The sequence below is a fragment of the Panulirus ornatus genome, chromosome 30 (assembly GCF_036320965.1).
Source record: "Panulirus ornatus isolate Po-2019 chromosome 30, ASM3632096v1, whole genome shotgun sequence".
Classification (NCBI taxonomy): Eukaryota; Metazoa; Arthropoda; class Malacostraca; order Decapoda; family Palinuridae; genus Panulirus; species Panulirus ornatus.
This window is the reverse complement of record NC_092253.1, coordinates 2790115-2805399: the sequence shown is the minus strand read 5'-3', so window position 1 is coordinate 2805399 and position 15285 is coordinate 2790115. Positions and strand designations below refer to the sequence as shown.

Here is a 15285-nt window from a genome sequence, read left to right as displayed (position 1 = left end):
TTCACTGGTTAATTTTCATGTTTATGGTTTTCGGAAGTACCTTCGCTTTAGAGGAGTCGGCCAACATATCAAGACGTCTCTCGGCGACATTTCTTTTGTTTCTCGTAAGATTTTCATCCTTTATATATATATATATATATATATATATATATATATATATATATATATATATATATATATATATATATATATATATGCCATGGATAGGTAAACTGCACGGAAGTAGTCTTTCAATAAATGTTACTCTTTCTTACATCAAAACATTCTTGTGCTATCTTGAATATTTACACGTAAAATTGTACATGTTAAAAGTTTACCTTTATTGTGAATGAAAAGTTGCCACTGTGTTATCTCACAAAGGTGGTGGTAAAATGAAGCCTTTGACAGCTTGTAATAATAATTTTTGTAGATGTATAAGTTTAACGTATTTATGGTGTTTTACTACTCAGCAGTTGGTAACCATAAATCCAACTTAATATTTAGCATGAAGTAACATCTCTTTATCAACTAGTTAGACTCGTATAACTTAGTTGACAATTTCATTTGCCGTAAAGTTTTCCGTATTTGTCTTTATTCTTGTAAGGATTTTTTTTTTTTTTTCATATTTAGTTTATTTCCACCCCTAACTCTGATCTTTGGTCAAACACTAGAGTGGTTGTGGGTGTATAGAATACGAGGATTTTTGTCAAGAGTATGATGAAATTAAATTCATCGAGCGTGTAGTGAAGAGCTTGTCCAGGGTGAACTAAAATCGTTTAACTGCTGTGTACAAAAAATCACTAAGTCGAGGGTAAACTAAATCTTATGGTTATCTAAGGTGTTGTGAATATGCACTCAGCAGTCTTTTCAGTGAACATGATATTAAGCGATATTTATGATTGTGGAGGGAGGAATGCTGTTCGCACGCCAATATTGGTGTCTCTAGTTAAAAAGAAAAAAAGTTAGAGCTCGTAATTTTAATAATCTCTCATACCTCTTACAGCTCGTGAACATTTACTTGTTGCATGCGCTGTGATCGTTTGCATGTTGTAGCTAGCTTATTAAAATGGACTTACATTGATAGCCGGTGTCGATGAGCGGTAATTAAAAGGGTGTATTATGAGAGGTACTACTACCGGCTCTTCCGCAGGTCCTTTTCTTTTATTGAACGCGTTATTATTTAGTGGATTTGCAAAGTAATGACTTATCTTCCCCAGGCCCGTGAACAGTCGCGGCGCCGCAGTGCCATGCCCGCCACCAGCCGCAGCAAGCCCGCCATGGAGCTTTACCGGCCGCCAAGTGAGTACCTGCACTTCTTGCGCACACAAGAGGCCAATCTACTTTACTGACATATGCTGTACATGGTCGCATATTATGGATTGTCATTATACTTTATGCAATATTAAGTTTGCGTAAATGTTGAGAGGGAACCGAGTCAAACTCCTTGTTTCATGAAATGCTCATACATCACCTCTGATGGGCAGGAATGTTAAGAGCGCTAATATGTGACATTGCAGTTTCCTCTGCAGCACTTCGAGGACCCGGCATCTTCGACAACGCGAACAGTGATGCTGTTGTCAACGGCAAACTGGCACAGAACGGCGGCTTTCCCGAAAACAGGTCCGGGCTCAACGTGAACGCCCGCGAGTTCGTGTCTGTGAGCACCAGGCCTCCCCTCCAGCACTCAAAGTCCTCTAGTAGCGTGCCTCTTCAGGTGAGTATCCAGGCGATGAAGTATGGTGCCGCGCCTATTTTACTTGTGTTGGAGCAGGTGGTGTCCCACCAAACTCTTTTAAGTAATATATGTTGGATAGATAGCGTACGAACTTAGTGTACTGTAGTTTCAGAAGAGTGAAGGCTTATTGTGTGCCTGTTCACATTGTTCAGTTACCAATTTCTACGGAGAGGGGTTTTGCAGTCGTGAGGTCTGTCTCAAACACATTTTTCCATTATAAAATTTTTCAGCATAATATGCTTTGATTGTGAATCAGGTGATTTAAGAATCTTTCAACGGAATTGCGGATGTTTGTGTGAAAGTTACTGTAGAATAAAAGCCTTACGCCATGAATTGTTTGAACACAGACATACTGATTGATTTCTAAGGATAGTCCATGGTACTGTGATGGACTGGGTATGGTCCATATTGCTGTGCTGAGGATAGTTCTGGCTGATGTGATGGATAAAATGAATTTCTGTGCCATTTAGAATAAGTTGTAGCTGATAGTATGGGATTTGCTTCTGTGCTTTGTGGGGTTAGTCCTGACTGTTATGATATACTAGGAGCCGTGGCAAGCATAGTCCAGAGTACTGTACTGCAGAGTCGCTGGGCTGTGGATGGTCCGATGGTCCAGGTAATTATGCCTCTGATCGCTCCAGAAGCTGTGCTTAGAATGGTCTTGAATGTACTGTATTGTCGATGATCCTATCTGGCGTGCAGTACTAAGGTGATTTCTATCCGCTATTCTCTGCTAGGGATAGTCCCACTAAATAGGCTAAAGGCGTATGGAAGATTGTCAATGACAGGGAAAGTTATGGGTTCTAACCAGGGTAAAGGTGTAGGTAAGATTTTTTTGCAATGCTAGAAAAGTTATGGGTTCCATGTTGTAATTGGCAACGGCTCTAATTACCTTGCGGGGTAATTTTTATTGGGGTTATCTTGAACTTTTCTACTGAGGAGTGAAAGGCAGTCGTTGTTCAGTCTTCTATTAATATGTCTGAATCTAATATGTGAAATCAACAGTACTCACCTCAGTCAAATTTTGAGTGTTCATTGTGGATTTTTTTTTCTTTTTTACCTCTTAGAACCTATTCCAAGTATTTTTCTTTGAGAAATAGTCCTGCCGCATGCAGATTAAAATCTAGACTATCGTATTATCTTGGGGTAGATATATAGGAATGTACAGAATTGTGTGGCGTAGAAATACTGTAGGCTATGGCTTGATGTAGTAATGTGGTGTTTGGATGGTAGGGTCGACCAGGTGGTCTGCAGCACTCCAAGTCTGGTAGTAATCTCCGACAGACCGCCAACGGTGATGTACGACCCCCAAGTGGTTCCCCACCCAGGGTACACTTTAGTGATGATAAGGAGAATGACCCAGAACTGAAGGTAAGACACCTGAACAGTTTTCAGAACAACCCAGAGAAAGTAGGAGTGCTGGGATTAAATGTGGGTAGCTTGAAAATACAATAGCAGATACTAAGAAACATTTTATGCTTTACAGTTTCTTCATGATAAATAATTAACATTATCATTCACACCACCTTTAACATCATCACAACAGAATATCATGTATATATTTAAAGGAATGTAGAATATACTTGTGGTGTTCCATCTCTCAATCTTACTTTCATGTATGCATTGACATGCTTTTCAGCATTTAAAAAATTCACATGCTTTGCTTTTAGACTAAGTAACTTCAGAGAAAATGTCTGAACATTCTTTTTCAATTTTTTTTTGTATCAAATTGTGACCCTTACTTCTGAGACTTTTGCTCATTCCAGAGAACTATCCCTTGTCTACATAACCAAGAGATAATAGAATTTGTCTTGCTTCCAGTTGTCTTAAGTAGTTCGTATGCTTTTAGTCTTACTTGAAAAAAACATCTAATTCTTCTGACCATTTTGAGCATTTCACTCTTGTCATTATCATCTTTTTGTGCCTCAGATGAGAAGGCCATTTTGCAGCATATTTCAGTTAATTTTTAATGCATGCCATAAAATTTTTTTTAAATATATCTTTGTCTGTATACTGGAAGGCTACCATCATATTGGCTTTTCTTCCATTGTTGCTATAAGTGCTTCTCTGTTGTCATATCCTTTCCCAGATAATTTTTGCATAATTTACTTCTAACCTGGTTCCTCCTAAAAAGTAGGCATAAAGTAGTCTGTTACATCAATTCCCCATCGTGATCTTACATGGTCATGAGTCATATATCCACCCATTCTTATAGCTTATCCAAATTATTATCCATGCCTATGCACTCCTGAATATATATATTGTCCCCTAACTAATATTTTCGTATCAGATGTAAGCATGTTCTCACAAATTTTCAGCCCCTCACATAAAGCACATAAATCACTTCTAAAAAATTTTCATGTCATGACATCTAGCATAAAAGATGCTTGTGTTTGGGCTTATGCTTTATTACCTTATTACCTAAAGATACTGTACCACAAGGTGCATGGGCTAACATTACAACTGAGAGAGCTGGATTGTATTTTGCAAATACACAGATGTAGCATGAAGCTGGATTATGCATCATTGTTACAGAATGTCCTGCAGTGGGTTTCACCTAACCTAGAGAGATAAGATGACAAATACAGAACAGGTAAAGATTCAGAAATATTCAGGAACACTATGTCAAAAATGGGCTTGTAAAATTATATGGTTAATTACTTTTGAAATGTGTTGGCTCATAGAGAGACACTGATGTAGATAAGAATTTTGCATCGGTGTCCAGTTCTATTCATAGGCACAAAATCCATCTTCCACAGTCTGTACCAATCTCCCGCCCTCCTTCCCTGGCAATTGGAATCCTTAACCAGCCAGGTATCAAGAGATCCAAGTCATTGGGATCAGCAGACCTACGAGCCTCCCAGCTGCTTGAGGCCTCCACTCCAACTACCACAATGCCGGACTTGGGGCCCTTCTCACCTGATGTCCAAAACTCTATAACAAAAGCCATGAATGGTAAGAAAATCTATTGTAACAATTTTCAGGTTTTCTCAATTCAAAGAGTAACCCCTAAGGACAAAGAGTATATATATATATATATATATATATATATATATATATATATATATATATATATATATATATATATAACTTAAGGCCATATTTTATGGAAGTATTTGTGCACTCCAAAACTTTAACAAAAATATATATATTTCATACTTCTTTGCCTTTTCCTGCTTTGCAAGGTAGCCCAAGAAACAAACGAAGAACAGCCTCAGTTGCCATTATCATCTCTATAAGCTGTCATGTATAATGCACTAAAACTAGAGTTCCCTCTCCAGAGCTAAGCCCCATAGACCTTTGGAGGACCAGAGCCAAGTCACAAACAGGAGTATATCACTAACAGTCCTTATAGAATGACAAAACAATAATCTTAATATGGATAAAGTTCATGAACATATGCAAAGTGTTGAAAGTCTTTGACAGGAAATAGATTTTTAATCATAAAATGTCTTGTTATTGAAAAAATCAGTTGGTTTTTGAACATCAAGATTTTGTACAGTGAATCTGGGATACTATGTTATGTCAGAATGATGTCTGACATACCACTTTGAGTATTTGTCTAATGCATAACTTTCCATGTAAGGAAATGAATGATTGATGTTTATAATAATATAAATATCCTATTGAAAAATTTATATTTATAGTAAAAAAAAATAAATTTTGTAACCACCTAGGTCAGGTCTTTGATATTTTCAGCACTTAAGAACCTAAAAATTTATAGTGGTTGAGCCACAGTATGAAAGCCAAAATCAGTCTGCTGATACACTTTCAGGGGACATAATTCATGTGATTCTGAAAGAGTATTGTTGATCCAAGTACACAGCTGGAGACTATCTCCATTCCATGACAGAATAACCTAAAATGGTCAATGAAACCCTTGTTCCTTCTCAAATAAATCCCAGGACATGCAGTAAAAGGCCAATAATGTATTTCTTGCCTTGGCAGACCCAAATAGTGTCAGTGCTCGACAGTTGATGGAAGTCGTGCGTCACGTATTTACTCGAGTGGTAGAGGCCTCTCGTCATGCAGAGCCTGCAGCCAGACTCTGCATTGCCATCATTGAGGCAAGATTACTTAGAATGTTTGTTAATAGATAGATAGATACAAAAAGTTTGAACTTAAATGAAATCTTTTACTTTATTTCATATGTTTATAGTTAAATGACTAAAGCCAGTGTGATTTAGTTTTAGCGGAAAGAATATACTTAGGCTCAGAATTATATGCTATGGAAGCTCTCGTTCCAGTAATAATGTGGTCTTAAACAATCTTAAATATTCAGCTTCAGAAGAAAAAAAATTACATCATACATTTTGCAATCATGATGCATACATTCCCTTTGAAACTCAGACATCTGTTAATATGGGTTTGTTTGTGATAATAAATTAAGAAAACTGGTCAGATGTAGAATTTTAAATATATCAGAGTGGGAGGGTATTTTTTGGCAGTGCCAAGCAACTGTGGCCTAGTCCTCTCAAGAGAGGAAATAGTATGACAAGAGGCCTGTGTCACAAATGATGCAAGTGGGAAAGATTTAAGTTTAGGAAAATGGTCCACTGCCTGATGTATTTATGTTTCTTTACTTTTTAAAGTCATCCAATAATTCTTGGACATCAAAGTACTGTCAGGATTCTCGTGTCAGTCATTCATATGTCTGTTTATTACCTCTTTAAGGCTTATGGAATGCTAACATATGTTGTCTCAGTGCTATTGTTAGTGCTATTCAGTATCTTTCTTGTGAAATCTTCAACCATAACTTTAATATTTGTGTATTCACTCTGATTTTAGATGCTAATGTTTCTCATTCCATATATAACTGTAGGAGTTTTGGCTAGCATTTTCTGTTATTTCTGATTTCGTTAAATGCAAGAACTTTAGAAATTATCTATCCTTTTTTTTCTCATCCATTTCTACTCCACAATGAATCTAAAATACTTAGCCTCCGTGTTTAATGTACCGATACATTCTGCAGAAGGAAAAGAACGAAACATTCCTGGAGTCACTTCTAAACACATGCCAGGAGTACTTCCAGGAAAGGGACCGTCTTCTACGTAACAACCCACCAGCACCCTACCCAGGTTTTGTCCCTGCCCACCCACGATGGATTGCATACATGACGTTCCTTAATGAGATGTATACACAGGTAGGAATTAAGAGAAGAGATAGGGAAACAAACATGATATCTGTTACAACAGTGAAAATAGAAGTCTATTGCTTCATTTTTTACTTATAAACAACATGCAAAATTTTTTCCTATAGATATTTCATGAACACTGATTTCAAGTGTTCTCAGCACATAAATGTACTGAAACCTACAGAAAGGAATTATTTTCATGAAATATGTCTTAACACCTCTCTTCTCTTTCGCTCTTATTTTGCATGCATCATTCACTTTGATATGCAAAATGTGATTAGTTACAGTTTAAATTTATTGATTTATTTTTCTCCACTCTATTTCTGCCATTCATATTACAAATTAGTGACAATATCTATAAGACCAAAAGAGAAAATAGATTCAGAAGCACATCATGTGTATTCTTTGTTCTGAATGAATTATGCTAAAGTAATTGTAAGACTAATTTACTATTTAGGACTAACTAATTTACCATGTAAAATTTATAGGAACAATTCCAAAGAAAAATAAATACAGAGTACCAATGTTGACCATGGTATGACAATCTCAAACTCACTTCTGATTGGGATCTAACCACTGGCTCCTTCTCTTCACCACTGGAAACAACGAACAAGTCTCATTTATGTTGCCTCTCAGCTCTAAAAAAATCATCCAGATGTAATTCAGACATCTTCCATATCTGAATTCCAATTCAAAATTATCTGTTAAACAGCACATGTTTAGTTCTGAAGTGTAGTTGTACCTTCATAGATTGTGATGAGTCTCTGTAGGTTTCATTGTGAACAATTTGAAGCTCTTAAGTTGTGGCTTGCCAGTAACTTTTGCTTTCAACCTCTGATGGTGCCTCAGAGCAGGTATAAAAACAACCCTGGTACAGTAATAATATACTGTACAATTATCCTTATCATAGGGTTGATGAAGCTATCAACTTCTGGTAAGTATTTTGCTATCCTTCCTTCGTCAGTGGTTTATGCTGACGTTTTGTGGGTATGGCATAATTAGAGACCAACATAGGACAGATGGACAAAGTACAATGTGGTTAAGCGAAGACAGGTGTATGCAGTTAAAAAAAAAAAAAAAAGAATATTGCCCAAAATTAACCAGTAGTGCCACTGTCTTTCTTACTTGTAATGCTTAATTCAGTTTTTGAGTTGGATGAAATATAGAATGATTCAGTTAAGTCTTGAACTATATTCTTTTTGATAGGGGATAAAGAAGAGAAGGATATGGTACAAAAAATGGAGTTCAAAATAAGGCATATTACTGGTGCATATAAAGAATTACTTAAAAAAGTGTGTGGAGAGGTATAGAGGAAAACAATACATTTTACTCTAATGTATGTTTGTGGAATGCAGGACTTAAAGATGGGTACTTTTAGAAAAAACATACACAAGCAGTAAAAAAAAATATCCAGACAGGGTTGTGGCATTCAGTGTGAGGAGTTAAGAATGGATAACTTTTCCATGAATCTCTAACAGTAAATAAAACAAGTGATTTATTTAGTATGGTGTGGAAATGGAAAAACTGATAAAAGGAATATATGTGAGAGTTATCTGTGAAAGGTGTTGGTGAAAACTGATCACAAGATGGATGGATATATGCTAGAGAGGAAAGAGCAAGGTACAATGTAAAGAGATGTCTCATAGTTTTAAAATCCTGCATGGGACACTTTATGCATAGAAAATTATGGTATATTGGGAGATGGAAGAGGTACATTTAATTATTTCATCAAATACATCCCATTTGTTTCAGTAAAATCTGATGATAAAATGAAAGACTATGATAAAAACGTGTATTTATAACTGCTACTGTACAGCTCAAGCGACGCCACGTCCAGCTGATGACAAAACGCATGAGGAACAGTGAGACACCACCAGGTTTACTGCTTCTCACCCTTCTTGCTCAATGCTGCCAAGTTTGCCTCAAGGAAAATTCAGTAAACAGTCTTGCCGAGGTACTTCTGTACTAGTATGCTTTAATATCTTATTCTTTTGGAAAAATTTAATATAGCACTGTGTAAATTGTTTGGTAGATTGGTATATTTTCCTTTCACTATTAGTGTTTCTTTTGATAAAAACAAAAGTTAAGGATTACAGCTGGCTAATGAGAATATCACATATGACCAAAATTTATCTATAATATTAATTGCTAAGTAAATTGTCCATCCAACTACAAAATGTGTAAAGTGGCATCACATATTTAGGTTGGTATAACTAAATGCTTTTGATTTGGTATTCTTTTGTTGCATAACCATTTTCTTTCATCCACAGACTGAATGTCTCTTCTTTGTATTGACGGGGTTGGGGAAGGACATTGAAGTAGAGCTGCCACACCAAATGGCAAGGGTGATGAGTGCTGCACGTGATGCATTCCTCACCACTGTGAGAGTTCCAGCTGTTCGGAAAACCCTCCTTCAGTTGATTGAAATGCATGCTGCAAGATGGCAACTCCCAGCACCTGCAGTCATGTATTATTACCCAGGCTCTGGCAGCAAATAAGTTTTTAAACTTGTAGGTTCCAGATCGATAAAATACCCCAGTCTGGTGCCAAAATGCCGGCTGTATACTTCACATTGATACATGTTGTCATACCAGGTAATAAGGAAGCATGCCTTTAAATTTTTTCAGTACCAAAATGTGGCAGTGTGAGACTGCAATTATTCCAATGTCTTTACCAATCTCCCAGTTTTGAGGTGGTATAAGGCTGGTCTATCTTTATACTGTACAGTATTGCCAAAATTTGGCACTCATCCTAGTCATGCTAGTTTGCCATTGTTAAGAAGCTATGTAATCCTGGTTGATTTTTTTTAAATGTATGCCTATCGAACAAAACAACAACATAATAATTTTGGCAAAGTTTAAAAATAGAAGCTCACAGTACCTTAAACATCTGTGACTGCATGATAAATGTGAACATATTGATCTTTTCATCCAAAATGTAACTGCACTGAGGGACTATCTGATTCAGTTACCTGTATCTGGTGTTTTCTAACACACACTATCAATGTATTTTTTCATGTCATAATTATATAATCGCAGATGCTAGTAGAAATTTTTTTTCGTTATATTAACTACAGCTGGCAGTATTATATTAAAAAACTGATCCTTGGTTTCCATGTCTGCAAAATTACAGTTTCGGGGAAACTGTACATAACTGAAGATTAAAGGAATAATGTACGATTAGTGCCATGTTGTGCTACGCTACTGGGAAGGTATCCTATGTGACGTGCTTGTTACACAGTTTGAGGTTATTCTTCTAAAGGAATCCTTAGAAAGGAAGTCTCATCACTGATGAGAAGCCAAGTAGAAGAGGTCTGCTGAAGGGATGCCTGCTGTTCTCAAATAATCCCCGAGTTCCTGTTTGCACCAGAAGGAGGGACGTCTCAGCCTGGCTCCTCCAATTCATCGATCGACCGACGTGATAACGATTCTCGATATTTCGAGTGATTACTTTTACCATGGTAATCATCCTCAGATAATGTTATGGCCAGCCGGAGATGTGGCATCACCTACAGGTGCTTGTGTGGAACTCTTATGTTGATTGGTGACAGGCTGTTTATCCAACCACTGTGTTGACTTTTACCTAGAATCTTTGAAGTAACTTGTCACTGAATACACAAATGATGTGGATTATGACCTCAGGTCACGAAAGTGCTTATAAGGGTACTGTGATTTACAAGAATGAATGCCCTTGACAGTCACATAATTTAAAAATTTGTGTAAGTCATCACTGTGATGCACCTTGTGCCAAAGGTGTGTGTAAATAGTGTTCTGGTGTAACAGTCTTCTACACGTGTGATCCTGAACTTGTCACTTGCTGTTCCTATATACATCTGCTGTTCATCTCAAGCCCTTCACCGGCTGTGCCTGTGAGCTTCCTTCTACCCAGCAGTCTGAGACAAGCTGATAGTCTTCCAAAAAGGTCCAACTTCTCATTATTATTTCCCAGGGAGTCTCTCCACACACCCTTCTGTAGAATACAGCCTTGCAAAAAAATTTCTCCCTTTAAAACTAAGATTTCTTTGGTGTTCTTGGACCAGGAAGGACTGACCCTCCACAGCAGAAAACAATATCAGGTCTTTTTTGGCTAATTGAAGATGAAATGTATTTGAGTTCAACAGAATTTGAATCCATTATTAAACAGTCTTTTCACATAATGTTATATTTATGTTCACTAAGGAGAGACCTGATTTTGTCCCTTTGTATATTTTGTCACAACCTTGCTCAGCTGTGTCAGGTTCCCTGTATATTGTCTTTGGGAATATACCTAGCATTATTTTTATAATTGATTTCACAAGCAGTGAATGATAGATTTTTCTAGGATATTTTTGTGCTCCATAAATTTTTGAAAGATGCTAAAGAAAACAGTGAAATGATAATTGAAGTGCCTTATAGATGTGTGCCACAATCATCAAATAATATTGAGTGAATGGTACAGTATGAGCTTGCTGTATGGTCTAATATTAAAATTACTGTATAACTAAAATATATTTGATGTTGTGGCACATTGGCCCATGTTCTAGTTTTCACTGGCATAGCACTTAAAATGATTTTTCTTATATAGCTTTTAAAATAGTTGGCAAATCTCTATCCTAAAAGGTACCTTTAAAATGTTTTGACTCCGAAACACTACATTATGAAGAGAGAATATGGGCCCAAAACTAGAATTTGGAAGCATTCTGTATGTGGTTTAACTATATTAATAACTTTTTAAGAGTAACAAAATATAATATTCAATCAGATACACATATATTTAAATCATATTCGAAACTTACATTTTTTAGATTAGATCTTGTATATATTAATACACACAGAATTCTCTTAAATTCTGGTTACAGTCTAAACATTCAGTTGCAGTCACAGTGTTAATTTTTTGTCTAATTACAATATCAAGTGTCTAATACTGTACTATGCCTATGTGTCAACTCATGTGACTGCATACTGTCTGTGGCCTCAGTTTGGATATGCAGGTATCTTAGTTGTAGTTATTTTCTATAAAATGTTGCAACTCCTGATGCAGCATTGTAATTCTATGAAATATTCAGCAAAATCCAGAATCATATTACTTTAATGGCTCTACATAAAAAAAGATATATATATGAAAACTGTATTTTTTATATTGTTAAAATATATAACACTACATACACAATCCAGTATAGGTATATGTATTCAGTGCTAAAGTACCATGCAGTATATAATCAGTGGTTGTTTCAAGTTAAACTGGTATACTTATGTAACATGGATGCTTTAAAATAATCTAGTCTGTTACTATGATTTTCATGTCTATGCTTCTACCCCCACAGAGTTGTGTATGTGTACATATTTATTATGACATATGTAAAGAAGATTGTTAAACATTTTAATAATATTCAGGGAATAACATCCGAGTGTATCTGTGGTAATGCTATAAACTGACGAGCTTCCTGGGGAAGAGGTCATTAACAAGGGTGAGACATTGACCTACAACAGTTAATGCAGGTATTGTAGATGCTGTGTGGCTGTAGCTTTGAAGAATACTTCATTAAAAAGGCAATATTAAGTCACTATTAAATGGTTAATCAACAAATTTTAGGGATACAAACATTTTAAAATGTTTCAGTATCTGATTATATTAATTTGGCTTTTTTCTCTTTCTGCTTACAGTAAATCACATGGCACCTTCAACAGTGTCTCATTGAAAATATTATTTTTCACTAAAAAATATCCTACACACACTCCTGTCATCAGATTTGAGCTGGTGTTCATTTTCTAAATGTTTGCAGACTTTTAGTGATAGAATTCATGTCACATGTCCTTCATGATATTATGATGTACATAAATTCAAAGTTTGCTTGCACTGATTTTTATTTTCTCAACAGTGACTGTCTATTGGAAGACCAGAACTTTTTCCTTAATTTTGTACAGATGTGTGCTAATGATAAGGGCAAAATTTCATGTCAAATTTATAAAATAAAATTTAACTAAATTATCTTTTATTTTTTTATGCATTGTTACCCCATACAAGACATTCCCTCATTAAGGTTTCTGGTATAGGGTAGGCCATTTAAGGCACTTTAGGATTTTGGTTGATGAAGAATAAGAGAAGTTTATGAAAAATTTAAGCTTAAATTTGGGATAAAACATGGATGAATTTTTTTTTATAATTCAATAATGGAATATTGGGAAAGGTTATGAAAACAAGTTTCACAGCCGTGGATTTACAAAATTTTGTCAGTATTTTATCAGGAGCATTTGTCATTCTGGGAGAAGGTTATAAGTTTGAGGAATATGTGAGTGGAAATTGTTAAGAAGAAAGATATAGTTAAAGCCATGCATCTTATATGAATCTGGATTTTTACTTCAACCTGAATGCTTTCTATCACTTCTTTTGTCCTATACTGGTAGTATTAGATCTATGTAATTTACTGTATCTCTGACTGAATGCAATCTGGAAGTTAGCTCTTCTTGAATTCATTAAATGGTAATGCTCCTTATCTTGACCACATAACAAGGCCAGTATGCCATTCACATTTTCTAAAGACTGTCTCCAATTACCCTGGCTCCTTGATATGTTCCAATAAACTGTTTCTTCTGTACTTCCTCACTGTGATCCGACTCACCTTTTGCACCATCATATTACCCTCATTAAATGCTTACAAGACACTTTATAACTCTATCCCATACTCTGATCTTGGACATTCATTTCTAGTTCATGTTCTTACCAGGTTCATTCAGCTGTGAAAAGTTTAATTCCTTTCATTTTCTGGTATTTGGGTACTTCTTTGATTCCTGTGTTAGCTTCTTGTAAGCCATAAACTCAAAACTGCATGACTGCATTTATCCGAAGGGGTCGGGTTGTATAACTGATGATATCCAAGCTTCTGTACATGAACATGAGAACAAGGACTAATGGTGCACCTGTTCCCCTATGTCCAGTGTTCCATGAAATGCTAGCAAAAGTTTGCCTAAACACATTTTCAGAATTTCTGTCGTCTTGTCCCACTTTCTCCATGAACAGCCTACCATTCTTCGCTAATTTTCGTGTAATTAAAATGCGTATCTTACACTTTTCCATCACCAAGCAAGGATTACCTGTCTCCTTTACTTCATTGTTATCCCTTCCATATCTGTAAATGAGGGATCTTCATTAATGACAAAAATTGATGGTTTCCGATGTTTTATTCGAACCACCTGATGAACCATATTTTTTCACACTGGATTGTCCCACCAAAAATGAAAGGGGTAAAAATAATTCAAAGACTAAATTTCTTACGAACAATTCCATTGTTCAAGTATACTTTATGCAATACTTTTAAAATGACTAGATACTCCTGTTCCCATTGTGAAACAAGGAACAATTACTATCATTTATCATCAGCAATGAGCTGGTGGTTTATTTAGTTAATACAGCACCAGAAAATGTGTATTACCGAGAACTCGTTCTCTTGTAATAAATTGAAACAAATCATGCAAAGCGAACAAATCTCAGATGGCAGTGCATAATAATAAACCCTGAAAGAAATGTGCACAGCTAGCTACAATGTCCCTCTTGCCTGCATCCATCGACCATTTATTGGCAGCTCGGCATGAAAGGCCTAGTTGCCTTGTGCAGCTAATCTTCCCGAAATCACTGCAAAGTCCCTCCAACAGGAGCCATAAATCACATCTCGGACAGCGTGAATGGCACATCGCTTCACAGCCTTTTCTTGGCCGCAATCATACTTTACACCCTGGTGTGGATGACCCATTTGCAGTGTTCCGCAGTACTAATAAGTTGCGCATCACCACCCTGGATCCACTGTCTAGCCATGAAGGTCATGTCATGTCAAGTCAGTCATATGGCCTTGGCCATGCCTCTTAACTCCTCAAGCAGTGCTATGGAATCTCAAAAAAAAACCTCTCTCCCGATGGAGTAAAACAAAAGGATCTCTGCAACGCCTCCTTCATGAAGCACGACCACAGAACCATGGGACCTTAGCAATCTCTCCTCCCTCCTGCAGCACAAACATGGGACCTCGACAATGCCTCCTTCCTCCAGCATGCAGCACCACAACCAAGGTACGAATCACCTCTCCTGTGGCAGACCGCGCGAGGAGTAAAAGTTGCCTACTACAGAAGTGCTGAATTACTGCACAGCCTTTACTAACCTTTTCTGTATTCATGAGAGTTGTACCGATAATTCCTACCCTAAAGAATATCACCGAGAGAGAGAGAGAGAGAGAGAGAGAGAGAGAGAGAGAGAGAGAGAGAGAGAGAGAGAGAGAGAGAGAGAGCCTATATTAAGTTCTTTGTTCAGACTAAAGATACTATTTAATCCCGTAGTGTGTACGGGTTTTCTTTAATGTGTAATGCAAAAAAAGCAGTACTGTACAGTCACGCAGCTGCATCTTTTGAATACATCACTTTTCATTATTATACTAAACAATTCCTCCTTTCGCATTTCTAATCAACATTGAGTA

General features: G+C 36.5%; 1 protein-coding gene across 17 annotated transcripts in view; it reads left to right on the top strand.

The window, feature by feature from the left end:
• The window catches only part of LOC139758319 (uncharacterized), a 91962-nt gene extending 79147 nt beyond the window's left edge, over positions 1–12815 (top strand). For 8 of the 17 annotated variants that reach the window (XM_071679562.1, XM_071679557.1, XM_071679561.1 and 5 more), the window contains 8 exons: positions 1197–1278; positions 1509–1693; positions 2948–3085; positions 4474–4669; positions 5663–5781; positions 6687–6857; positions 8665–8802; positions 9119–12815. In XM_071679562.1, coding sequence (XP_071535663.1) covers positions 1197–1278; positions 1509–1693; positions 2948–3085; positions 4474–4669; positions 5663–5781; positions 6687–6857; positions 8665–8802; positions 9119–9346 — 1257 coding nt within the window. In that variant the 3' untranslated portion in view covers positions 9347–12815. Of the gene's footprint in view, positions 1–1196; positions 1279–1496; positions 1694–2947; positions 3086–4473; positions 4670–5662; positions 5782–6686; positions 6858–8664; positions 8803–9118 lie in introns of all 17 variants that reach the window. The other 9 variants (XM_071679553.1, XM_071679558.1, XM_071679552.1 and 6 more) reach the window with 2 other exon arrangements.
• The last annotated feature ends 2470 nt before the right edge of the window (positions 12816–15285 follow it).